Genomic DNA, 27,513 nt, shown 5'->3' on the forward strand with positions numbered 1-27,513 from the left:
CCGATGAATCGACAACCACCTCCTTTTTTGAAGTCGGTTAAAAAAGAAAAAAGGACCAATTTTCTTTAATTAAAATTTGGGTGGAAAACTTTTTGATAAGTAAAATTTTTATTTTTTTGTTATTTTTTTGGCGCCATTTATTTTTCTAAAATTTAAATTTAAAGAAGAAGAGTTTTCTTTAATTAAAATGTTTGCAAAATTTTTTTTACAAAGAAAGATTTTAATGCTTTTTTTTGTTGTTTATGTTCTTGGTCTTTTCTCTAAAAAAAAATTTTGATTTATTTGTATTTCCATTTCGCTGATTTTTTTCTCATCGTTTTTCTTTTTCTTTTAGAACATTTAATCCTGAGTTTATTCAACAACCAAACCAAATCTATATTTTTTATATGCAATAAACGACAAGAGCACAACAGCACTAAGCACACCAACTAAACCTGACTAGCACAGCTGGTAAGTTGCATTTCATTATTTATCATTCAATATTAAAATTCATATTGACCATTTTTATTGTTATTCGAAAAATCTGTGTTTTGCATTCTGCGCTGCACAGCAATGCCATTTCCTACTCCTGCGAATTTTTCAAATAATTTAATGCGTTTTTGCATGCATTTATTTTTTGATTTTCTCTTTTTTTTTTGTTTTCGTACTCACCTGGTCAGTACGTAAATGCTCACAGAATTGCCCAGCAATCCGATCACAAATACACATGGCACCAATATGCGTTGCACCACATGACGCACTGCGGCCACATCCGCTGAGCTGAACATTTTTGCTGCACAATTGATTTTGTTGTTCCATAAAATGTTGCGTGGTTTTTGTCGCTTTTTTTTTTGTTTGCCGCTATGTTTTGGATTTGCTAACCACTTCGGTTTTATGTTTTTGGCTTTACTGCGTAGTGGTTTTCATAAATTTTGAGAAGAATTTCACTAAGCATAATGCGTTCTATGTTATTGGCTTCGATATTTGCTAATAATATGTAGGCACTTTAATGTTGCTGCAACAAGTTGCTAAGGCATTTCGTGGTTGAGTGTGCTCGGTTAGCTGCTTTAAAAATGGGAATATACATATATTTGTGGTTTTTTTTTTGATAAGCTGAAAAGAGAAAAAGGAGGAAAGTTATGATTTATTCCGAATTTAGTGCAAATAGAAAGTTAAATAATAGATGATTGCTTAATATATCACAGCAATCAAATAGAAAAGATCAGCTAATTTTATTGCCTGACTTTGATAACGTCACTCGTCATCAGCTGATATTTTCTTCATCAATTAAAAAAATGAGACGTCATATGATTTCATGCTTATGTTCAAATGTCACATCGCATGTCAGCAATTGATTTTTTTCTCTATCGTCTGATGTGCCTTATAAAACTACCTAAATTTTTAATAAATCGCACTTTGATTCTTTTTTATACTTAAATACATAAAATGCACCGCATCACCTCTCTTTAAGTCACATGATCAAGCACACAACTACCCACAATCTCAAACTCGTATACACAAATCAAATTTTTTCATTTGAAAATTCGCAATAAATGCTTCAAGCTCTGACAAATTTTACATGCAAATAAAGCATTTAAATTTTTTCCATATACATACACACATTTACATTTTTTTTTGTATTTATTTTACCCTGCACACTTTTTTGCCAGCTGAATTATTGCAAACTGCGCGCAACGATGTCGGTACAAAGTGTCGAAAATTAATCAGCTAGGCAATTTTATATTTACTTTTAGCTTCGCCGTAGCGCCAAATAAAATTTTTAGAATTCTTTTGTTTTAGCTCATAATTTTTATAGTATGCATTTATATGAGCAAATATTTTTCGCATGAAGTACATACTATATCATAAACTCATGCTGTTTAATATTTACTTAAAGTTTTTTCGTCAAAGTTTTCAAATACATTAAATTTTATATTAAATAAAAGCGGAAATTATAAGCAAATATTTAAACGTGAGTAAGTACATATTAGGGATGTTAATTTTTTCGATTTTTGCGATCTCGGGATTTTTGGGACATCGTTCTTACAATACCGGGATCCCGGGATTAGTCCCGGGATTTAGATATTCATTATTTTCCAACAACTGAACATGAAAAAATTGCATCAATATAGTTTGAGAAGCTGTCCTATCATATAATAAATAATAAATAAATGGGTTTGAAATTTACTTTATTATTCAAGTTGAAAAATATTTCATTAGTAAAATAACAAAAGACAATAACTGAATTTATACGCATTTACTTTAGCGTTTACATATCTGATAAAGTAACTTAGGGATGTCGAAAAAAGCAGGATGCCAAAATACCCTCTTTAAAAGAGTCACAACTGAAAAAAAAAATAAAATAAAAAAAAATATAAAATAAAAGCTCTCCGTACATTTTTAGCGCACAATCTCAAAAATGCCAAATTTTGAGTTGTGACTCTTTTTTTAGTAGCAGAAATAAAAGAAACGCCTCATTTCAACCAGTTTAGTCTATAGTTCTTTTCTTTATTTAATATTTAAATTTTTTTTATAAAAGTCTACCTCATTTTTATATAATTAACTGCACTTGAATGCACATTTCAAAATTTGTACAAAAATTTAAAAATTGTAAAAAAATGACAAAATTACAAACTTATTACTTAGCATTTTTAGAAAAATTTGAGGAAAGCAGTTTTAAAGCCCATTAAAATAAAGTAGGATAAAATGCAAGTTTCATGCAGTTACAAAATACCGCTGATTTTTGGGGAATTTTTCAAACGATGCTGGCCATTTTCTTCCATATAAAAAATTGTCGAACATACTTTAATGGCAGAAAATGTGTGTCACCGTAGGCAAAAAAATTATAAAAAATCAACGTTACTTTTAGTCACTTGCAACTTGCGCTCTATCCTCCTGTAATTTACTTATAAAATTGCGTACCTAAATTTTTCTAAAAATTCGGAGTAAGAAGATTGAAACAGTTTGAAACAAAAAAATTACAAAACACACCAGCAATCAATATACTCACGACACTATGAGCCAAATGTAGTAAAACTGCGTTTTTAGTTTTAGATTTTTTTTATTAGAACTTTATGATTTCAAAGATATGATGAATTCTAAAAAAATATTTTAAAAATTCTGTGCAATGTAGAATAAAAATGGGTACCAAATGAAAGACAAAATTCAGTAGGATTTAAAAAAATTAAATTTTGTTGGGTTCACCTAGGACGAACAGGTATTGAAATGCCGTTTTAATCAATTTTATTTTTTTAAGCTAATAAAGATAGAAGGACTATATTCGACGACGTTGTCGAGTTTATATTAGTCCTTAACATATCATTTTTTCAAAATAAATATTGCAAAATTTAAAGGATATTCAGGGATTAAATTTTTAAGGACATTTTCAATACCTTACGGACCAAAAACTTTAATTTGTTCTTTCTTCACAGAATTTTCTTTTTGATTTAATACCCATAGTGTTTTCCTAAGTACATGGCACTAAATTTTTTAAACCATTTTTTTAATTATTCATATTATTTAATTTTCAAAGTCCTTTTAAAAAATCCTGACGTCAGCGAGAAAAGCTAAGAACGCGATTTTACTGCATATATTAGGCCCAGTTTTTTTTTGTGTAAAATTTCCTGTCGCAGAATATCGAAATTTTTAAAGGTATTCAAAGTTTATCGAGTAATCGATTTATATCGAGAAGTATACATTTTTGAGTTATCGCAACTTATAGAGCGCTCGAATTTCACATTATCGAAATTAGTCGAGTTATCGAATTTTGTTGAGTTATCGGATTTTAGTGTTTTTTTTTTAATTCATCGAATTATCGATATGTATAAAATTATTGAAATTTATCGATAAAATGGAAAGAATCACGTTAATTCCAAATCCTGCAGAAGTCCTTCAAAGACACAGAAATTTTGAATCAGTTGAATTGGATTCACTTTGAGGTTTCAATAGTTCATTTGGAAAATTTGGAATTTGTCCGTATAAAAGATGTCATAACTTCAAAATTTTTTTTTTTTTGATTTTAATGAATGGTACCCAGTTTTAATCGGAATTAAACATTATTTCCGAAGTAATGACTAAAAGAGACTGTTTTCTTTTCAAATTTTGGCAAAAAGTGTTTTAGAAGTGGAAAAAATAATAAAAATTGGTCTAAATTTCAGATTTATTCCAAAAATTTTCCACCTATTTTCGTTTCTTTAAATCGTACAAATATTCTTCTTTCTAGAGCTATATAAAAACTTAAAATTGGTTAAAAAATAACCAAGCTAAAAATTGTTTGGTGCCAAAAGTCATGGTTTTTTAAGAATAACTTGAGAATTTGAGGGTGTTAAAAAATTCTCAAAACAGTTTCGTGAATTGCTCGGCCAGCTCTATGACCTGTGCTAGGTCACTTAAAAAGTTCGTGCAATTTTTTTATTTTGTAAAACCGTGTTATTCAAGTAGAACTATTAAAAAAAAAAAAATATCGCCGAATGTAGGTGTCACTAAAAAGTGTTCGGTGAAAAAATAATGAAATTTTTTAGAAATCGCTTTGCAAAATTTCTTTTGACTCAGGGGTATACAGCGAATTTTTTTTTGTGTTTGCTCGTAAGGTGGTACGATCTAATTTACATGCATGCATATACGTATGTGTGTGTGTGTTTAAGCAAACATATTTTTCTCGACTGCGTTAATGTGTAATTAAATGTATACAATTCCGCAAATTTTTTGCTATGTTTACGAAACATTAACACCCAAAATATTTGGACACATTTTATTTCAAATTTATGGATACAATTTTGTCAACAAAAGTTTTTTTAATGCACGCACTTAAAAATTTCATATGGAAAATCGCACATATAATTTCTGCACTGACATACTCCACAAAAGCCTTGCCCCCGACGCGAACTACCGGAATCTGCTAGTAACTTTTAAAAACATGTACCTCAAGTCGGCTCGGAGAGACTTCCTCCCGACCGATTCTGGGCCATTGGCGGTTAGGGAAGCTTAAGCTGACAGCCGGTTCAAGCAGGGAACTAAGTGACTGTTGAATTGACAAGGCCGAGCACCTTCGACTTGGTTTCTTTTGAAGACTGTGTACAACCTTCTGGTGGCTCTTAAAAACATGAACTTCAGGTCGACTCGGTGAGCGCTAAGTGGAGACCTTGAGGGCCAAAATTGTAGTTTTCCCCCCGGCCTATGCGGGACCATTGGCGGTTACGGAAACTTAAGCTGGCAAAACAGTAGAATGATAGACAAAAATTTTGGGCGGGCACTGTTCAGCTGGCATCTATACGAAGAGACTTAACAGAACATATCGTAATATAAGAAAATTAAGGCGAGATATCTCATCCAATTAAAAAGTAGCTTCCGTATTCTAGCCGCATTCATATGCTTGGCAATTGTCATCGACTATTTTCTGCTTCGAAATTGTCGAGTAACGAACTCCAGCGATGAAAATGAGCAGCTGAAAAGAAATCAAACTTTAATCCGGCTAGTTTTAAACTCCTACTGCATCTGGATAGTGCCGAAGGTTACTGGAAAGTGTCTAGCGTGTGAAAAGGATCCGCTCAACAACTTGCACCTCTTCGCAAGCGCCATAGACTCCACTTATCTGAGGTTAGCGGCACTCTGGAGCAAACAAAGAGAAACCACGTGTCTCTTAGGCATTTGGCCGACGAAAAGAGGTGGAGACGATTAGCCGACTAGCTTGTGAGGTAAGTGTTGCTAAAATAAGATAAACCACAACATTTGCCTATCATTTTCTTATATGTAAAGCGTCTATGCGATTCCCAACCGCTTTTCAAACTGGCCTCAATTAGTTACACAATATGAGTCACAGTTACGCCCAACTGGGTCTGTCCAACTGGTACTCTTATTACTTTTATGTTTGATTTGACTGAATTCATATTGCAACTCTTGTTATTTTATGGCACTCTTGCTTTTCATATTGAAATTTTTGAAGACGAAGATTTTACATAGCGGTGGGATTGAAAGTATTATAAATCACTCTGTCTCCGAAAGTAACTGGTTTCTATGTATAGATTAGAGCGGGCGATTCGTATGGGAGATTTTTTCGACGATGCGCGTATAGCACAGAAGGATTCTACGTGTGACATGGGTCTAAAATCAATTTGGACTTTGCCAAATTGCAAAAATAGGTTTCCTAACATTAGTAGTGTCGTAAAGAAGTGCTTAAATTTTGTATAAAAACATGCTATAAGGAGTTTTTTGGTATGAGGAATTTTTTTTCTGCACTTTTCTTCAACACAAAACTTTCACCAGAGGGCGCAACCGTGAAAATTTCCACATTTTCCTCGAAACCTATTTTCGCACGTTGGCAAACTCTAAATAAATTGTTGGCCCATGGTTTCCTCTGCAAATTTACTTAGAATTGCACGTAGAATCCTCCTATGCTTATACGCGCATTGTCAAAAAAAAATTGGCCCGCCCTAATATACATATGTACATACATACTTTTGACGCGATTTTCACAAATGAGGTGTCAAATTATAGGCTTGGCCTGTAGATGTACAATAAGTTTTAATTTTTTTTAAATGATTGTCATCTGTTGAAGTTAAATGAATTAGTTAAACCTAAATGCAAAATACATTAAAAATGCCATAAAGCGGTTCCAATTCCTGAGAATGACGGTGAGTCCACATAGTCAGCTTTCTGTGGACAAGCTTTGCAGGCGTTGGGGCTTTTGCAACTTATTTTGACAACTTATAGCCGAATAGAGTGCTGAAAGCTTGAAAAGTATTGTGTGAAGTTCTTACTTTACGATATCTGATCTAATGTGTTGGCGATTTTGTCTCCGGAAATATATGTATATTAGGATGCCTCACCAAAAAAAGTTGCGGGTTTTATATTTTATGACTTGCGCCAAAATGTTTGGATATATATTGAGATTTCAGTAAGCTGGACCGATTTTAAAAAAGCTTCAAAAATCTCATTATTTTGATACTTAAATATTTTTATGCAGACCTTTTAAGCTTAAGCTTTTTTATCATCTTAGGTGATTTTTTTGGAAACAATATTTTTAAGAACTTATTTTATTTATAAAAAAAAAAAACTATTTTGAAATCGATCCAGCTCAAGTACATCTTAATATTTTTCGAAAAAGGCTTAAAATATATGTATATAATTCCGATGACAAAACAGTATCGATTTTTTGTTATGGAGAGTGCTGCACCCTAATATACATATGTATGTAGGTTTGTATACTTAGTTGCGTACAAGAAGTAAGTTTGATAATTTTTTCTTGAATTTGATAACTTTTTTTGGAAATTTTGGTAACAAATACAAAAACATTGTGGCAACGCTGGCCAAAATATGGGTGTCAGACGAGAGAGCTTCAAGAAGAGTTTGCTTTTAAATATTTTGAATAAGGTTGATACCTGTTTGAAACGTCGAATTTAATTAAATTATACACAAGGTATTGAAATATTAAATGCTAAAAAATCTTCAGTTAGAACATTTATATAGAATATTTTTGTGGTATTTGAAGAGGATTGACAGCTGTTTAAAAAGTTAAATTCAAATAGCTTAATAGGTTCAGCTAATTTGTGAAATTTTGGGATCAAACGAAATAAATTCAAAAAGGCTTTATTTCTAAGCTGCATGTAAGGGATGTTTAAAAAATCAAATCCAACTTCAATTAAGGTACAGTATTCCCTGCTCAACTGTACTTCAAAAATTGCAGAATTTCTGTTTCAATTAGGCGGGGAATCAACTAAGGAGGGAACATTGAAGGTATATCTCTTTTCGATAGCACATATTTTTAACCCATTACATGGTGAGGGTCAATTAAACAGGGAATACTGTAACTAAGTAATTGAAATATGCATCACAATATTGGTGTCAAACGAAAAAGGCTCAAGAAGATTATAATTTAAATATATTTTTGAAGATGGTTGCCAGCCGTTTTAAAAGTGGAATTTAAATAAATTGTGCACAATGTATGCGAAATATTTCAATATTGGCAAAGTATTCACTACATTCATTTTAACGATACAATTTGAATTGGTTGATGCAAAAAGCAGTTTTATAATCTTTCCTATTGTGTGCGATTTCCTGAGCAAAGAGTTTGGCGTTTTAACGCCACACGAGTTCACTAGTCTTTTACTATATTTTTGCTTAATTCTTTCGAGAAAAACTTTTCAATTCTTCACAAGCATTTTATACACATATTTTATTTAAGTTGTATGCTTCCTTCCGTATTATATTTTCTACTTTAAAGCAAGCTTCCTCTTCAATAAGCAACCACATTTGACTTCTTTGTTATTCCTATTTTTTTTTTTGTTTGTATTCTTTTCCTGTAAAGCTCTCCTTAAAAGCCGGTTTTTCAAAGAACACTTTGCTCTAACTACACAAAAGCAGACTGCTGCTGCACTTAATCCTTACACGCCTTTCATGCCACCCGCCCCGCCCGCCCCTACTTATTTTCCTATATTTAATCTAACACATATGTCCTGTGCCAATTCTTGTTACATGTGCCATTATTTTGCCATAAAATGTTGCATCCTTACTGGCAAGAAAAGGGAAAATAAAGGAAACAATACTTTGCTATTGCCAGCTCGTGTGTAATATATGAGTGTAAGTATGTATGTGTGTAAGTGTATTTTTGTGTGCATTCACTTTCCTTACTTTACTTGGCTTTGGTCACAAACAATATGCGGCGACTGACTTACTTTACTTATGTACTTTATGCGCCTGTTTATAGCTTCTTAGCTTGTTTATACTTATGTGGGTTATTGTTTTCTTGCGCTTGTTCTTTGCGCCTTGTTGTTGTTTTTTTTTTTTCTTTTTTTTTATTTAACTTCAATTTTTCCGTTTTGTATAGCTGATGTGTGGCTGATGGTGGCGAACGGCATAGCCTTTGTTATAATGGTGTTGGCAATATTTGTCTAATTCAAAAGCAGAAAGCGACATCAACAATCAACAGCCAACAGCTAGGAGTCAACGGCTAACAACAGCCAACAATGAGCGCATATAGCGTTAGCTCTAACATTCATAAACCGCACAATTTGTGTAGCTTTCCGTTGTTTTGCTATCAACGTTTTTATTATATTTGTCTGACAGAGAGCAAAATGGCGTTGTTAACTTACAAAGATGCACATGCTTGTAGGACAATTTTGAAAGTTTAATACAAAAGGTCGCTTTGGGGGAATGGTGGGTGACAGTAAGGCATGAGGAAAATGCTTATATGTATGTACTTGGTTTTTACTTTTATGATGGGTCTAAATAATCTCTTATAAATAAAATAAAATAGTTGTTCGTAGAACTTGTAATAAAGAAGTAATACAATGGTTCCAGTTAGCCATTAGATATCGAGCAATAATAGCAGCTGTAAATGGCAGAAGCATACTCGGAGGTTTGCCTTTGTCTGCCAAGGAACGACCTCTATTTAATAAACAACTCTTTTCGATTTTGCTCGAACTAGGAATACAACCTGGGCGTCCTAGTACATACCGCTTATTAAAAGAAAACATCTTAAAATCATTTTCTACTAGATCGCTCTCACCTGCTTCGCTGAGTGTATGAAATTACTACGTGCTACATTAGGCGTTATTTATTTTAGTTAAACTCCACATACTTAAAATATTCAAAAATCAGGAGACTTTAAATTTTTTTTATATTTTTTTTTTTTTATTTTTTTGTTTTTTATTTTTTTTTCTAGTACTACAGGGTAAGACTTAGGTCTTTTAATAGTACTTCATCCATTATATACTGTACGTGGAAAGTAAAATAGTAATAGTAGTATCTTCAAAATATTTTCAAACCAAAACTATCTTAACCCTCTCTCTTGTGATACTTTTTCATACTTATGCACATGTAGTTTGAAATGAAGCCATTTCAAATCAATTTCGATTGATACCCATATTGTAATATTTCATTAAAATGGTTGAAGATTTTGAATTTTACTTTTTAAACCGTTAATTCAAGTTGAATTTGAATTTTCAAACCTGTGGAGTCCCTGCGATACTACATATGTTGCATAGAAATAAAGCCATTTCCAGTCTCTTCCGATTAAAACCTAGATTTTAATAACTCATTAAACTTATAATATAATTGTATTTGAATTTAGATTCAAAACAGGTGGCAACCTTCTTAAAAAACCTCAGAAAACTCTGCATGTTTAAGCTGAACATTTCTACTCTAAACTCGAATTTTAAAACAGGTGGCAACCCTCTTCGAAATATTTTCCCACTTAAACGCTATTAAATCCCTCTTGTAAGACGTCCATATTGTGATACATATTCCAATTATCAAATTCCTTTAATTTAAGAAGAATTTGATTTTTCAAACAGGTGGCAACCCTCCTACATGAACAGTTTAGAAATAAAACCCTTATCAAAAAACTTTCGATTGATACCCAAACTGTAGTAATTCATTTAAATTAAATGAATTAAATTTTTAAACGGGTGGCAACGCTTGTAAAACACCTCAGTAATATTTTAAATGTTCAATCTGAAAGTTTGTAAGCAATCTTTCATTTGACACCCATATTTTAATTTTTCAGATAGCTTGCGAATAATTAATTTATACATATTTGGCTTTTCGAAGAGGTGGTAACCCTTTCCAAAATACTTTCAGAGTACAACTTTTATAAGCCCCTTTTCATCCATCCTTTAATATAATTTTCAAATAAATAATTGACCTCGAGCAACGTTCGGATCTCACTCTAAATCGGATATACAGAGATATTTTCTGCTCTTAAATTTTCAGATATCGGGTAATAGACGGCACATTGCCCTGAATATATAACCTCAAAATAATGCGTGACCTATTCGTAAAACCAAAAACCCGCCCGGAACATCGCTGGAAATAAAGTTTTCATAACGGAAAACCCACAGGCATTTTGGGTAATTTCAAAACTGGATATAAATTTCGGTGCCAAACTGGACCCCATTTTAATATGAGCAGAATTTTATTTCCAGTTTTGAATCACCAAAAATGTATGTCCATTTTAAATGACCACAAATTGTAGCCAGATTTCTGATTACCAAAAATGTAGGCCCCGTTTCTTTTAGTTACGGTAAGTTCCGTTTTACAGTTGCTAAAAATTAAGTCTAGCTCTAAAATTATTAGAAATTATGTACAATTTCTTGATCACCTTAAATTTATTTGCAGTTTTTAAACGATCGGGAACTAAGCCCAGTTTTTTAAACGCCAACAATTTATGTTCAGTTTTTCAATTTACAAATATGTCACGTTCTTAAATAACCAAAAAAATTATCAGAAATGTGTGTCCGGTTCTTAAATATCCAACATTTTTGGCCAAGTTTTTGAATTACCAAAAATGAATGTCCAGTTTTCGAATTAGCCCTGTTTATAAATTATCAAAACTTTATGCCCAGCTGTTCAGTTGGCAAAAATTGTGTTCTGTTTTCAAATTAGCCCAAAATTATGTACAGTTTTAGGTATACCAAAAATGCATGCCCAGTTTTTAAAATTAGCAAAATTTGTGTTCAGTTATTAATAACCAAATTTTATGTCCAGTTTATCCAACACCAAAAATGTATGTCCAATTTTTAAATGATCAAAAAATGATGGCGCAATTATAAAGTTCCCAAAAACTGATGTCAAGTTTACACACACACAAATCAATATACATACTCGCAAAACTAGGGGAAAATGGCGTTTTTAGTTTTTGTTTTTCTCTGATGTCAAAAATTTTTTTAAAGCACTTTGAAACTTCAAACAATGTGGGTATCAAATTAAAGAGAGAAAACTGTGTCATTGAAAAAGATTATGTTTTTGGTGCAGAAGAACGAATAAGTACGGAAAATGTCCTTTTTAAATTTAACCTTGAACATCTTTGAAAATTTGCAATATTTATTAAGGCTCGACTTGCTATAGACTATTATATACACGATAACATCCTCGAATTTCGTTCATCTAACTTAACTAGCTTAAAGGGGCTTTTTTAATACCGCTACGAGTAATTAATCATCAAGTATAAGCGAGAGCTAAGGGGCGGGTCGTAATTAAGCCCAATCGATCTCGCAAGTCATGAGTTCAGGACTAATTATTGTGAGACTAGTCAAAGACTAATTAATCTTTAATGGATAACTAATTAATCTCCAACTGTACACGTATGAGATTAGTCGAGACTAATGACTGCACAATTGCGCTCATGGAGACAAATAGACCCGCTATTCTCTTTAGAGTTTACTCGCACAATTTGTTGCTGGGTATGCTTTTCTGCTTTCATGTGTGTGTGTGTGTGAATTATAATAATATTACTTCAACTGTCAACTATTTTGTCAAATTGTACATACAAATGTCAATTACTCGTTCGTCATTGTTCTTTATTTACATTTGTATGTTTATTTAAGCATTTGTATTATACACACACACGCACACAAGCATCCTCTCTTACGTTGGCTTGACGGCTAATGTTTATATCTCATATGCATACAAAGATATTTCATCGAAATTGTGTGTGCATTCATTATAGATACTTAAGCAGCTATGGCAACCCACACTCAGCCAAACGAACACACATTTATATGTATTTGTAGCTAATTAATCAACGGCAATGATATGTGCTCTTCAAGGAACTGTATAAGGAGCTTCGATTGCGAAATGGGACAACAGAGTGAGCGATTACACTGTGCAGCAAATGTAAGCGCACCCGAAGAGCAAAGGAATACAAATAATGTGTGGAGGAAAAAGGGATAAAATAATACTTGTTTTTCCTTTGAATTCTCACCTCTTAAGAATTTTTCAGTCAACGTCGAATTTAAGGTAAAAAAAATAAAGTGCGCCTGGGCCACACTGGAGAAGTAAAAATTACGTTACATATCTATTTTGTCTCACAACCAATATACATAATACATATGTACATCTGCTTTTGCTTAAGGTTATATTTTTTCTCTTTTTTCTATCTCTACCCATGTTCGTTCTAATAACATTAATGGTATTCTGTTTTCTTTTTTCTTCATTTCTATCTTTATACTCTATCGATATTAAAATCGATAGTAACATCCAACAAAATATTGATAACAAAACCGATAAAAAATCGATAACAAAATTGATGACAAATTCGATAAAAATTTCGAAAGCAAAATCGACAATACTATTGGTAACAAAATCGGTTAGAAAATTGATAACAAAATCGATAAATAATCGATTAGAAAATCAATAAAAGTATCGATAACAAAATCGACAAAAATATCGATAACAAAGTCAATAAATAATTAATAACAAAATCGATAAATACCTGATAATAATATCTATAACAAAATTGATAGGAAATATCGATAACAAAATCGATAAGTAATCGATAACAAAATTGATAAACAATTGATAACAAAATCGATACAATTATCAATAACAAAACCGATTAAGATATTGATTGTTATATCGGTAAGTCCCGAGAATCCCGAAAATCTCTAAAACCCGAAAATAGTTCCCTGATTGAGTCTCTGTGTCTCTATCTACATATATCCTTTACTCTATAACTACCTTTATTTTGATTTTTCTTCCTCTATCTTCATATTTACTTTTATCGGTATCCTCATCCTCATCTTTTTCTTTATATATATCTTTATTTTTACTTTTATATTTTTATCATTTTCTTCATCTACATATTTCCCTTCACCTTTGCCCTTATATAAGTAAAGTGTTTACATTTACCTTGGTCTTCATTATTGCCTTTATCTTTACGCATCTTTGTTTTGGTTTTTGTTTTTACCTTTGCCTTTATCCTTTATCCTTTTTTTATATACGTACGTACTCACTTTTACTTTCATTCTTGTATTGGTATTTTTCTAAGTGTTATTCTTTAACCTTTTATCAGCAAGTTTTTCTTAAATACTTAAATTCCATGTGCGTACACTCAAGAAGCACTTGTTTCAGCCTCAACCATTTCCGTTGCACCATTTCCGTTGAATTTGCCAATTTACTCCCAACCAACCAACCGCCGCTAAAGAAGTTTCACTTCAAAAGTAAAATATGTTGTGCAAAGCTGCATAGCATATAATACTTCCGTATTCGGCCGATTTTTTCAAAATTTAGAGTAATTTTAAGTGGTTCACAGTGTAATTTAAAGCGTCGCTGATTAGCACACAATGATATGAGCATGTCTAATGAAAGTGTATGTACATATTTATGTGTGCTCTAATAATTTAATACTCCCATGCACATTCTCCTACAGATATTTGTGTGTGTATTGTGTATTGTTTTAGTTTATACAAGGCATAAATAAATACCACGAGTACAAATGTCATTTGACTTAATGACAAATGCGCGCCTGACAGCGACAACTGCGACATGTCATTTTGTTGTTGCCTTTGATAACTGTTATGCGTTTGTTGCTGTTATTTACGATATTTGTTATTGTTAAGTCGAATTTAGTCGCATTGTTGCTGCAGCCGCTGCTTACCGTCGTTGATTTACGACTTTGACGAATGACATTTTTCATCACCATTTCATTTCAACAAAATAACCTTTTCAACTAAGGAATCGTTTAATTATAGGATCTTCCTTTCGCTCTTAATGGCTTTGACATGCAAGAAACTTGTAGGTTATGTGCTCACAGCGCATATAAGACGATGAAAGTTGTTATTCATACTTACATACATATGTACAGTTACAAATTTCATTAAACTTTTTCTCATTCTAAGTAAGTTAGTGGGGGTCGTAAAAGTGAAAGCTAAGTGTTTATGGCGAGTGAAATTAGGTTAAGAAAATTGTGTGCGTTAGAGACCATAAACAGAGGAGGAATAATACGAATATTTCTGCTTCTAGTTAGACAATACTAATTGCTTTATAAAGTGGACATTATATATATGTACATATACATGGTTTGTGACCAATTGGCTCAAAAATTAATTAACGGATTTCAACTATATTTTGATTTTGCGAATATCGAATAAACGGGATTTTTGGATCGTACAAACCGGTTTTTTTTTTCATTTCATCCAGATCATAACCTCGGAATAAAACTTATGTTTTTCGAAGTTTTGCAATTCAAGGAAGCCCCTAAATCGTTTCGAAATTATATCCTAGGTTATTTGGCGATGAATAGTATATCATATTTGATTTCAATAAACGAATGCTTGCTTAAACGCATTCTTCTTGTTTGGCCGAACTTCTCTTCGCATTCGTGTTCTGCTTTTTTTACTGCAGAAGTACACTCGGTGGGTTGCCACTGACTGCGGAGGGGCGAAAAAAATTTTAAAAAACTTCTGTTGACGTTACTGGATCCAGAAATTGAACCAGGAATCTCTCGTGGTACCTCTCAGCACTCGGCTACGTCGCCAAGAGCACTACTCCAAACCGAAAAAAGTCATAAAAATTGCAATAAAGTATTAAACAAAAAACCAAATGTGAATTTTTCACAGATTTTTATTTGTTTTAATTTTCATATAAAAAACTTTGATTTATTTTGCTTTGCTCTTTTCTTGATAACAGCTATATTTACTGTTAATAGTTTTATTGTATGTTTTAGTCATTACTTCATACCAAGATAAGCATTTTCGAATACCCTAACGTACTGTATACGTATAGGGTACTAAATATATTTGCAAAAAAAAAAAATATTGAAAATATATATAAAAATCCATTAGATGGTAACGTAAAATAGCACTCGCCTTTGCATCGTCTGGGATTGCTGCCACGTTATAGCCTGACGGTGAAACAGCACATACAATTAGGGTATTCACAAGATGTTGTAAGCGTCGTCATGTCTTGAAGTCGTAAAATTTAATTTTTTTATTTTGTCCAATTTATTATTTTATGATTTTATGATACGAAATAAGTTCCACATTTGATCTATACAAGTCGTTGTAAAAATTTAGAAAATTGGTATTCCACTCTTATTTTCAATTTTTAAGCTCATTCCGCAGACTGAAGATATTGTCGCAGAGAAACAGGATTTATTTTCAATAATAAGGGATTAAAATAGCATTTGTATTTTTCGACCCACCCTATTGTATATACGTGTTTGTACATAAGCCACTCTCAAAGTTACATTAAAAACGAAACACAACCCCATTTATACTTTCTGACAATCTCATTTTCACACAAACTCACTTTTGAGGTTTACAAGTCATCAACTGCCGAATATAATTTGTTAAATTACTTTTTTCGCATACGAAAAACTTCGCACACATGGTAAATCTGTGAAATTTAGTCTCTTAGTCAAAAATTCATACAAACTATATAAGAAACATAATTCTTGGCACCGCAACATTTTGAGAATACGCGCAAAAGTTTTCAAAACTGTCTAACACTATCTGCTATGCTGCGCTAGAACTCCATCCCACTCCACACACCACACACACATATGTACGTACATTACATTAAGTTTATGTAATCAGAAAATACCGCAAACATAAAATAAACTGTCAGCATTTATGAAAATAGTGGCGCAACATTGTGGCAAAAGCACGAAAAGTAAGGTACGAGCGCGCGCACAGGGCAGCAGCAGTGACATAACGAAATTTTGTCGAAATTTTATGTGGTTTTTGCTATACGTATGAATATGCTACATGTTTGTTATCGTTGTGTGTTAGTTTTGGTAAATATGAGCTATCGGCGCCCATCAAAACTTTCACACCTACACATGTACATAGGCAAACTAGTCAAGGGGGACCTAGTGCAATATGTACTCAGATACTAGCGACAAGTTCAACAACAACACCAAAAATATGTGCACGAAAACAACAATCCACTGTGCGGTATTGGCAACAATGTTGACCCATTTCGTTATTTGTTTGTTTGTTTTTGTGTGTGTAAGGGCGCGCTCATAACTTTTAACAAAAATTTATTAGGAACAATTGTTTGGTGTATTGCATATGCACAGGCGCTCAAGCGCGGCCAACCAACACATATGTGAGTATTATGCTGCAGGGAATAACGTTGCATTTTTGTTACTTTACAAGCTAGTTGGCTGTGTGTATGTGTGGCTTTTTCATAGTGGCTTTAGCCGCGCATTTCAAATGTTTTTTGCTCTTTTATCACTCAGCTAGTCAGCTACGTAGTCAGTGGGTTCGTTGATCGTTGCGCTTAACTTGTTACACAAAATATCGCTGCTAACATTCTGCAATTAGTGTCAGTATTTTTTTGTCCCATGTTATGCCACAACAATGCAACAGCGCGGAGTTTTGTCGCAACTTGCGCAACTTGGTAAATTTTTAATGAAATTGCTGTTTAACAATAATAAAAAAAAACATGAAAATATTAAAATTGAAGATAAATACTTAAAAGCACACAAAAACGAATGCTATATTTATCTGAGTGCTTTGGCATTGCCCTGCGGCAAAAAGGGTTATAAAATTCGATTGAAAAGCAGCTTAAAAAAAAATATTAAATTCTTTAATGATAGCTTTTTCAAGGCACCTAACTTCCGCTTGGCTTTGAGAGTAGATCCAGTCGCCTGCTTCCTTAATGCCAGCTACATATGTCTAGAAAACACTACGTGGATCTGAAAGCCTAAATTTAAGATGGATGTAGAGTTACCTGCGCAATTCTCACTCTCCGAACCCTGCGTCCACTCATCTCTAGGAAGATTTAAGAGGAGAACCCGTGATATGTTTTATTAAGGATAAAGTTAAGGCCTCCATCAATTTCCGAGTGTTTAGATTCTGAGACAGTTACAAAACCCACTGCACTAAATAAGTCCGACGGCGGTTCTTGCTACAGTAACCTTACCTTGTTCGTTGTTCCCGAACTTTTTGTCCTCAAAGTTCCCGAAAAATATCCAACAAAGCTCGACAAGTCCCGAAAAAATTTCGAAATATATTCCAAAAGCTGAAACTGATAAAATCTTAAAAGTTTCACAAAAGACCGAAAAATCCCGAAAAAAATTAATTACAATAATTCCCAAAAAGGTTAAAACAGATCTGTAAAAATAAAACACAAAGATTCCCCCAAAGCATGCAAAAAAGTTTTAAACGGGACTGGAAAAGGCCGAGAAAATTTCGAAAAGTTTGGACCGGAGAAAATTTCAATTTCCGAAATACTCTGTTAAATGAAAGACAAAAAATACGGAAAACTTCCTAAAATTCCACAAAACTTCGAAAAATGTAACACAAATATTTTGGAAAAGTACAGAAAAACTCCCGAGAAAATTTAGGAGTATCTTGCAAAACCAATTTAAAATAAAACGTGAAAGATTTCCGAAAAATCCTGAACGGAAACGAAAAGTCGCTACTCAAAAATAATAATTTTCAAAAAACAAGATCCCAAACACTAAAACCTGAAGAATTCAAAAGCGAGGAAAATTCAAATGATCCCGAGAAATTTCGAAAACTAAAACAAAAAAACTCTTGAAAAAATTTAAAAAGTCACGAAAAATTTTCAAAATAAGATCCCAAAAACTAAAAGCAGAAAAAACCCCGGAAAAATTCCAAACATCCCGATGAAAACTCAAATGGTATCAGAAAAATTTCGAAAAGTAAAACAGTAAAAGTCGAAAATTTTCAAAAAAAAACAGTCGAGAGAGTTTCGGTGTTTTAAAAAAAAACGAAGAATGCTCGAAGGATGCCCAAAAACCCTAAAAAAAGTTCGAAAGTGTGAACCTGAAATTTTTCGAAAAATTATAAAAATACTGCTGAAAAGTTTCTTAAAACTAAGAAAACTTTAAAAGGTTCTCGATAAATAAAATACGAGAAATACGGAAAACTGCCGAAAAGATCACGAAACTTTTCGGAAAATAAAATACGGAGAATACCGAAATTTTCCGAAAGCAATAAAAACTCACAGGTCCCTTAGAATCCCGAAAACATCTCCAAAAATAAAACACGTCCTAGAAAAAGTTCCGGGAATACTCCGACAGTCTCTAAAAAATCCCGAAAAAACAGAATACGAAGAAGCCCGGAAAATCCAGAACGGTGCCAAAAAATTCCGATAGCTCCCGAAAAGTCTCCAAAACGGAGCCTAACAAAAAATAAAGGAAGAACCCAGAATTTTGCCGAAACAAAAACCGAAAAGTCCCGATAAAACCTTAATAGTACCAAAAAATTCCAAGAAAGTCTCGAAAAATCGGCTAATCTTGAATGTCCAAAAAATACAAAGAAATAATTGTAGATAATCTTGCTCAAAATGATAAAAATTAAGTTCTTTATCTCAATAAATAGGTCTTCACTTGTGCGAAAGAAACTATGTAAATTTATTTATTATTTCATTTTATAGTAATTTCAAAATCTAAAATGCAGTCCCTATGTTACATAAATATATGTAAGTACATACATATGTACATATACATACATACATATGTATATCGCATGCATTTCACATTAAGTAATTCTACACTACATTCTAACACGTTGTCTTAATTAATTATGCGCAAGCAAGTTCACTAGTTGCTCAGTATGCAGCTGAGATGCCGCAGCAGCTGTCTACTATTTTTCATCACCTGCCACCAATGCATTTCTGAAGTATTTATGTAGATTCAAAATTAGTTTTGAAATTAATTCGCACACACACACACATGCATAGATATTCACACCCACTTAGTCAGCATAATTTTCACGTACTTTCCGCACACAAGTGAATGAGCGCAAAAAAACTTTCCAATAATGTGTTGTACCGCATGTGGCGTTAACCAGCGCTCATATGCACAGCTACAAACACTACAGTTCTCACACTAAACACGCAACCAGTGCACGGACTTTACCACTTTATTGGTAGATCTACCAACTTTTTAGCTATATCATATTTTCTACCATTTTTACCAACAAAGGCTAAGAGATTTAAGTGAACGCAGTGTAAGTGAAATTGCATCCCTATCAGCTGTTAATATAAATATTTTTCGTTTGCAATAAGTTTGTGTGGGAGACTGCCAAAAGAATAAGTTGCAAACTTCAACCATTTCAAATCTAATTTGTATAAAAAAACTTTGTAGCGCTGAGTAATTGTTTTAGCCGTTTTTTAAATTAATACAGGGCCCGTTATCGAATAAAATTCGATTCGATATTTCTTTTTGAGATTGCGGCATTCGGTAGTGAGTTTGCTTTTTCAATTAAAATTCTATTGGAGAGAAAACCGCTGTCTTTTTATTTTATTCGATTCGAATCGAGGCAAATTCATATAAGGCGGGGTAGTACCAGAGCAGCTGATTTCAATTCGAATTAAGCTGATTGACAAAATGATGTGTTTGTTGTACGATTGTTGTGTTCTGATTGTCATTGTGCGTATAATTTGTTAATGAAGTTTTTGTGATGCCGATATCATCTTATATGTATGTATTCGCCTCGATTCGAATCGAGTTTCATTCGATCACAGATGCCGTGAATCGGCCCCAGTTATATTGGTAAGGTTTTTGTTGAATATTTTATTGAAATGAAATACAGTTTTTGTTGTTTGATATAAAAATACAATTTGTAACAAGTCGAATTCATACAAAGTGATAGCAGGAGTACTAAAAAAAAATTGACCTACTTTTGTATGTAAAATCTACCACTATTAATTTTTTTCAAGTCCGTGCACTGCACGAAACCCACTTGCCAGTTCGGCACCTCCCTCACCTCCCGCATGTCAGCTTGCTTAGCGCATTGGCAACAAATTTTGTGCGTTGATTAATTGAGACATGTTGATGAGTAGATGAGCGCGCGCGTGTGTGCACCCTTCAGGCGTTTCTAAAGTATTAGCTGTTTGCGCCTAAAAGCACACCACGCATTCACTGGCAACAACGTGCATAAGTGGATATTCGCATTACTCGTGCCTGACAAGTGTATTTTAGCTGCATTGCAGGTGCTGTTGCTCCTGTTGTTGCTGTTGCTCTTGTTGTTGCTGTTGCTGTTACTTTTACTGTTGCATCAGCTGTTGTGGTTGCTACGTCATACAACTACTTCCCCAGCTGCGTATTTATGTTGGCAGTGTTACCTTAAAATGCCGTTCGCTGATTTGTTGTAAATTTCTTGTAGGTTGAAAGTTGGTGCTGTTGACGTTGTTGCAACATATGTTTGGATTTAGTGCGTCAAGTGGCTGATTAGATGCGCGCATTTGTCAACACCTCAGTTTTCGAAACTACATACGCCAAATAAATTAGTGACAAGCGCAAGCTGTGTTAGCGATTTGTAGCGATGAAGTGTAGGCATGGAGGTAAATTGAGGTGTTGAAGAAGCTTACAGTATGTATTTTGGGAAAGAGCAAAAATTTCAACGACAACTGCCAAAGTTTCTGTTGTTATGCTCGTTCCATTCTAAGCTCCTCCTCTCCTCTGCAGTACGATATTAGCAAGGATATCAACGATAAGTAACGCGGACTTGTGATAGAGTTGGAGATGTTGCCATGCAAGCCTTTTGAAAAATATAGCCGTTTAAGTTGAGACGCACAGAGCCCTGCCGTTAATAGCTAAAAGCCTATTGGACTTCGTTATAAGGTACCATCAATTCAGAATAAGCCCTTTAATAGGTGAATGGTTAACAATTTATCATGGCTTATTTGTGAAAAGGAGGAAATGTTTCATACTTCCGCAATTTGAAACCCCATTCTTCCTTGCACTGACTGTAGGAGATTATGATAGCTTTCTCAGCTTGCTACGCATTTCTAGAACTGTAGAAGTCAGAAACCATACCATGTTTGCCTTTATAAAAAACAAAAAACTAGTTCTATTTTTAGCATGAAAAAATAAGGTTTTTAGTTTATTTTAAGATATAAATGTGCTTTTGGGCCTGAAAGTTCCCAAAAAAGCCTGAAAGGTGCCAATAAATATCCGAAATATCTCGAAAGATTCCAAGTAATAAAACACAAAGAATACCGAATAGTTCCAAAAAAAAATCCGAAAGTTTCCGGAGAATAACGAAATTTAAAACTCAATGTAAAAAGGGTCCCGAAAATTCTTGAAAAACTCGGGTGAAAATCTCGAGAAGGTTCCGGAAAAAATTTTCTCATAAATAAAACACTAATTTACTTCCGAAAAAAACTAATTTATTCTGAAAACTTGCTTTAAAATTCCATTAAGTAAACTAAAAGCGAAGAGTTTGGAAAAGTGAAAAAGGCTACCAAGAAAATATTGAAACGTCTTGAAATAATCCAAAAAAATCGCGCAAAAATATCAAAAATGAAAGCACTAAAAATCCCGAAATCCTGGAGAAATGCAAAAAACTACCGAAAAATCAAAAAAAAATATTAAAATATCTGAAAAATAAAACCGCTGCGAAAATTTTTGAAAAACGCGAAAAAATCTAAAAATAAAATACGAAGAGTCTCGTAACTCATCGAAAAAAATCTTTAAATTTTTCAAAAACGGCTCAAAAAATTAAATACGAAGTTTCCCGAAGAGTTCTCAACATTTCATAAAACTCCCGAGAAATTAAAAAAATTTCGGAAAAGGCGCAAAATTAAATCACTAGAAAATCATGAAAAGTCACGAGAAAATCCTCAGAATCCCTAAAAGCCTTCATCAACCCCCTGAAAGGTCCCGAAAAATTACGAAGTTTCCGAAATTTGCCGAAAAATCGCGGAACGTAACACACTAAAATTCTCAAAAATCTCTGTCAAAAAACTTCCGAATAATCTAAGAAAAATAAAGTACGAAAAATCCTGAAAAGTCTCCAAATAAATGAAAAAGTCCCGAAGGAGTCCCGAAGGAGTCCCGAAAGAAATCTGGAAAACACCAGTTAATTCTGCTAAAAAAATCAAGAAGTTTCGTCTTTTATTTTTCCTTGAAATTAGACCAAAAAATTGCCGGATAAATTTTGAAATTCCAATTTTTCAAACATTGCAATTTTGCAAAAATTTTCAAACTTCCTGGAATCTCTTTAACACAATAACTCCCTTGGCTCTCTTGTATCTAACTGCCTGCAGCAGTGATTGCATACTAAAAATACTCAACTGAAACTGCAACTCCAATCTAACAAATTTCAGAAATCAGCTAACCGTTGAAATTCAAAATATTTGAACTATGTACGCAACAATTTTTCAAATAAACTAACTACAAACAAAATCAAAATTTCCATCAGAAAAATGCCGAACAGGTCAAGAATAGGGCAAACTGTATTGAAAGGTGAAATCGAAATGCCCAATGCAAAAGCAAATATTTATTATATAGGCAAAAATGCAATGCGGCGGCGGGTCGTGGCTGTGATGTAGTAGAGCAAAAGTTGTTATCAAATCACATTTGCACGTACTCGAAGAATATGCAACAATTTGTATGGGCGCGTGTGTGTGCGTGTGTGTGTGTGCTTCCACTGCAAATGCAAATAAACTAGCAAAACGCTCATTCACACTCAGAGCAGGAGCTGGAAACCAATTTGCATACATACTCAGGTGCCCAGTGGCATCCACAATGCCATACACATACCACACTACTAGCCCATTGACAGCATGCCGGCAAATGTGCATTTGCAAGTACTAACTATCCTACTCACTAGGGAGATTGACTCGGTTTTTCCAAACCGATTTCCACCGTTTTTTTTTTTTTTGAAAATCTATAGGCGTTTTTTTTGTAATCCTAATTTTTCGAATATCGAATAAACCGCATTTTTTGATCGAACATACCGGTTTTTTTTCATTTCATTCAAATCTTGACATCTGAATAAAACTTTTCGGTAACTTTTAGGTGTTTCCAAGTTTTACAGTTCAAGAGAAGCCCCTAAATAGTTTCAGAATTATCATATTTGATTCCAATAAATTCTGCTTTGTTTATGGCAGAAGTACACTCGGAGGGTTGCCATTATCTGCCGAGGGCCGGCAGCTGCTTAAAAAAACTTCTGGTGATGTTGCTGGACCCAGAAATTGAACTAGTGATCTACCGAGTAGCATTAGGCACCTCTAAGCACTCGGCTACGAAGGCAAGAGCACCACTGAAAACCGAACAGTCGGAAAAAATGCAATGAAGTATTAAAAAATTATCAAACGTGAATTTTTGACTGATTTTTATTTGTTTTAATTTTGTTATAAAAAAAAATTTCAACTTATTTTGGTTTGCTCTTTTTTCAATAAAAGCTTAATTTACTGTTAATAATTTTATTGTATTTTTTGCCCATGACTTCATACTAAGATAAGCATTTTCACCGTATAAAAACTATGTAAAATAAAACCTATTTATCCGGTTATTTCTTAATTTTTTTTCAATTTGCAAATTTTTCGCATAAATAGAAAACCGGTTTTGGAAAAATGGCGAATAACCAAATACCCTACTACCCACGCAAGAGTAAGAGTAGTAAGGTTATGCAAATGTAGCTGCACTGGAGTACTGGAGCAAGCCTGTGAAGCGATCGCTCGAGTGTCACCAATTTTCGAAAATTACATGCTACATGTGGCGTACACACCAGCAAACTAACTAAGTATGTGTTTATATATGTACATATTTACATACGTATCCTTGCATGTGACATGTGACACTACTATATTAAATGTACCGTTGCACGTTGCTTGCCATTATTGCGTCGCAGCAAACTGGGAGTGTGGCAAGTGGGGCAAATTTGTACCCATCTTCAATTGCAAATACTAGAAGAGGGTTTGTGGCTGCCGCAGGCGTGAAGAAAGCGAATAGGGTGTGAGAAAAGGCAAAAATGACATGCGCAAATAAATATTGTTTTCTATTGCATTTGCGTAACTCTGCTATTTTCAAATTACTATTGAGTTTGGTGAACTTTTCCGTTAGTAATCGGTTTTTTCTGTGCGAGTACTTGTTATTTTTTTGGGTATATTTGCAGTGAATTGCCTAAAAGTAGCAACATTCAGGTAATATACTCCGAATTTTGATTAATTCACCTAAGTAATCGTTTTCTTTTTTTTTTGATGATAATGCGCATATCTTTTTATTCGCATTTTAATGAAACACGTAAAAATTTTCAAAATATTTGTTTGTACCGTTTTCAAAATAGTTGTTTGTTTAGCCGAAAGCAAATGGATTGTTTCAAATTTTTTGTTATTGCCTGTAAATTACCGGTGTTTAATTATTAAATACATACTCTGTTAATGAAACGTAAAATTTTGCAAAAAAATTAATTTCAAATGTCTCACTTTGTACATAAATAATCGGTTTTTAACTATTACTCGGGGTTTTAGACGGTTACCTGCATATTTTTGCGAATTTTTTGCATCTCAACACTTATGTATAATATAACACTTATGTTATGTATAAATGGTTAGTTCATATTCTCAAATTGATATTCGTACCCAGGTAACAGGTTATATTGATACACAATTTTTTGCCATATTTTACTTGGCCAACGGATAGATTTCTAGAACATACTTGGTCTTAGCAGCGATTAATCGATTTTTATTTTGGGCACTCATAAAATTTGGGTAATCCGGTTACTAAGTAGTACAAATTTTTTTTAGTTTTTGGAATTATTTTCTAAAAGAAGATCTCTAAAAACATTTTTTAAAGATCTAAAAGCTAATCGACGGTTGTAATCCACTCTTCAAACTCGTAATACAAGAGTAGTGGATTTTGTGCACAAGTAACCGGATAAATTTTATGGGTACCCGGTTTTTTTAATTAAATTTGGAACTGCTGCTCAACATTCACACTACATTTCGAAATCAATTATGCTCGTAATTGGGGATGTTAAGCAAACCGTTTACTTTCTCGTTATTAGTACAGAAGTTTATTAGTTTTTGGAATTATTTTCTAAAATAAAAACTCTTAGAACATCTTTTAAAGATCTTATATCTAATCGCCGGTTATAGTTCACATTTAAAACTCTTAATACAACATCCAAACGGCGACAGATTGTACCCAACTGCTTAGTTTTCCTCGTACTCCCCTTTTTAACCTTTGCTTTCAGCGAGTAGTGGATTTGTGCACAAGTAACCGGATAAATTTTATGGGTACCCGGTTTTTTTTATTAAATTTGGAACTGCGGCCTAAAATTTACACTAAATTTCGAAATCAATTATACTCGTAATTGAGGATGTAAAGCAAACCTTCTCGTTTACTAATAGGTATATGGAAAAATCAACCGGTTTTAGTTTTACAATTCCACACGAATTTTGCAATTGGGCTTGACGACCTTCATTGGAATAACAATATTTTAAAGCATTTTCTGGCGGTTTTCGAGAATGTCAATATTTGCCTGTTGGCTTGACTGCGTTGGCATTCGAACGTACACTACCACATACAAACACCCACAAAAGTTTAGTGTCGAGAGTACATTCACAGATAAGTATATATGTACATATGTATATATGTACATATGTATATATGTACATATGTATATATGTACGTGCATATAATACTTAAATATTAGCATATCCTGTCTTCAGCTCAACTGACTTTTGCTTTTTTGCTGACTACTTTTTATTTTCTATTTTTTTTTGTATTTATTTTTTCCCTCGTTCTTATTTTGTTTTGCTTACCATGTTTGCAAAATGCCAGAAAATTTCATTTTCCACACATTACAGCATTACAAATGCAAAAGGCTGAAATGACAGGATAGAAATCATGTACATGTCCTGACAGCAAAATGCGCAAAAACGCATTACGGAAAATGAAAACATGTATGGGCATTAGGGTGGTCCAAAGGAGTTAAGTGGGAATTTTAATGCTCTCACCCCTAGGATTGTTCTATATCGAAAAACTCTGATTCTCTTCCGGAGACCTACAACAACAATATCCAATTGTTTATTTAACCATTTTTTAATACCAAAGATTTTTTATTCAACCCTCCATTGCATTTTCTGACATTTTCTAGGGGTTTTGGCGGACCTATAAAATATAGTTACTAGGAAAACCTGGTTAAAAAAATAATTGGCTGTTGTTATTGGGAATCTTCTGAAGAGAAACAGAGTTTTCCGGACGAAAAATATTGATTTTCAAGAATTCTATACCATTTCTACGAAAAGTTTTTTTGTCCCCCATATAAAATACATGGAAAACTTTGAGCGCTTTGAGCGACCTCTTAATAATTTTTTATTTCAAAATAAAAAAATAGGTATATATTTTTTCGGTATAGAATAATCCTAGGGGGTGAGAGCATAAAAATTCCGACTTTACTTTTCTACATGCATTTTTGGACCTCCCTAATGGGCATACATACATTACATACATTTGTATGTGTGTACAGGTTTGTGCGTGCCTGTGGTTATAGTTTGTGCTGACATTTAGAAAAGCTTATCTAGATTCACATATCCGCCGTTTGTAGGATTTTCTTTCAACAAACTAAGCTATCAAGCTATGCTGGAATTAAAAAAAATGTATGTGGATCATGGAAGGCAGCAAACTTTGGAGAATCGAGCGTGATAGAAAATATTGTTTTCTGGAAAAAATTTAGATATTCAAAGTAAAAGTTGGTACTATCAGTTAAATATCGGCAATTCTAAATTGTTTAGTTGACAGTAGTAATAATAAATAATTAGAAAAAAGTAAACTGGCTGTTTTGGAAGCTCTTCGGTCTAGAAAAGCTGTACAAAATATCACGTGGGCTAAAAAAAGGTTTTCCCAAGAGCATTGTACTTTAAGTTAATAAAAAAATTTAACGACATTCTACAGTGCATATTAGCAAGAGCTTTTGGCTTTTGTGAATGCTGTAAGGCTTTACGACATATTCGGAGAAAAGAGGAGTACAAACTTTTAAAGCCTCGTTATAGCTTTAAATCTGTCAAAAGTCAAAAAGTCACTACAGATGAAATAAACTTAATTTTTTT

General features: G+C 33.2%; 1 protein-coding gene across 1 annotated transcript in view; it reads right to left on the minus strand.

Annotated features, from left to right (window-relative positions):
• The window catches only part of Proc-R (Proctolin receptor), a 79,954-nt gene that overhangs the window by 10,948 nt on the left and 41,493 nt on the right, over positions 1–27,513 (minus strand). The window contains exon 2 of the mRNA XM_017614164.1: positions 652–1,092. Coding sequence (XP_017469653.1) covers positions 652–767 — 116 coding nt within the window. The 5' untranslated portion in view covers positions 768–1,092. The remainder of the gene's footprint in view (positions 1–651; positions 1,093–27,513) is intronic.

The sequence above is a fragment of the Rhagoletis zephyria genome, unplaced genomic scaffold, assembly GCF_001687245.7.
Source record: "Rhagoletis zephyria isolate East Lansing unplaced genomic scaffold, Rhagoletis_zephyria_1.1 Rzeph_scaffold_00019, whole genome shotgun sequence".
NCBI lineage: Eukaryota > Metazoa > Arthropoda > Insecta > Diptera > Tephritidae > Rhagoletis > Rhagoletis zephyria.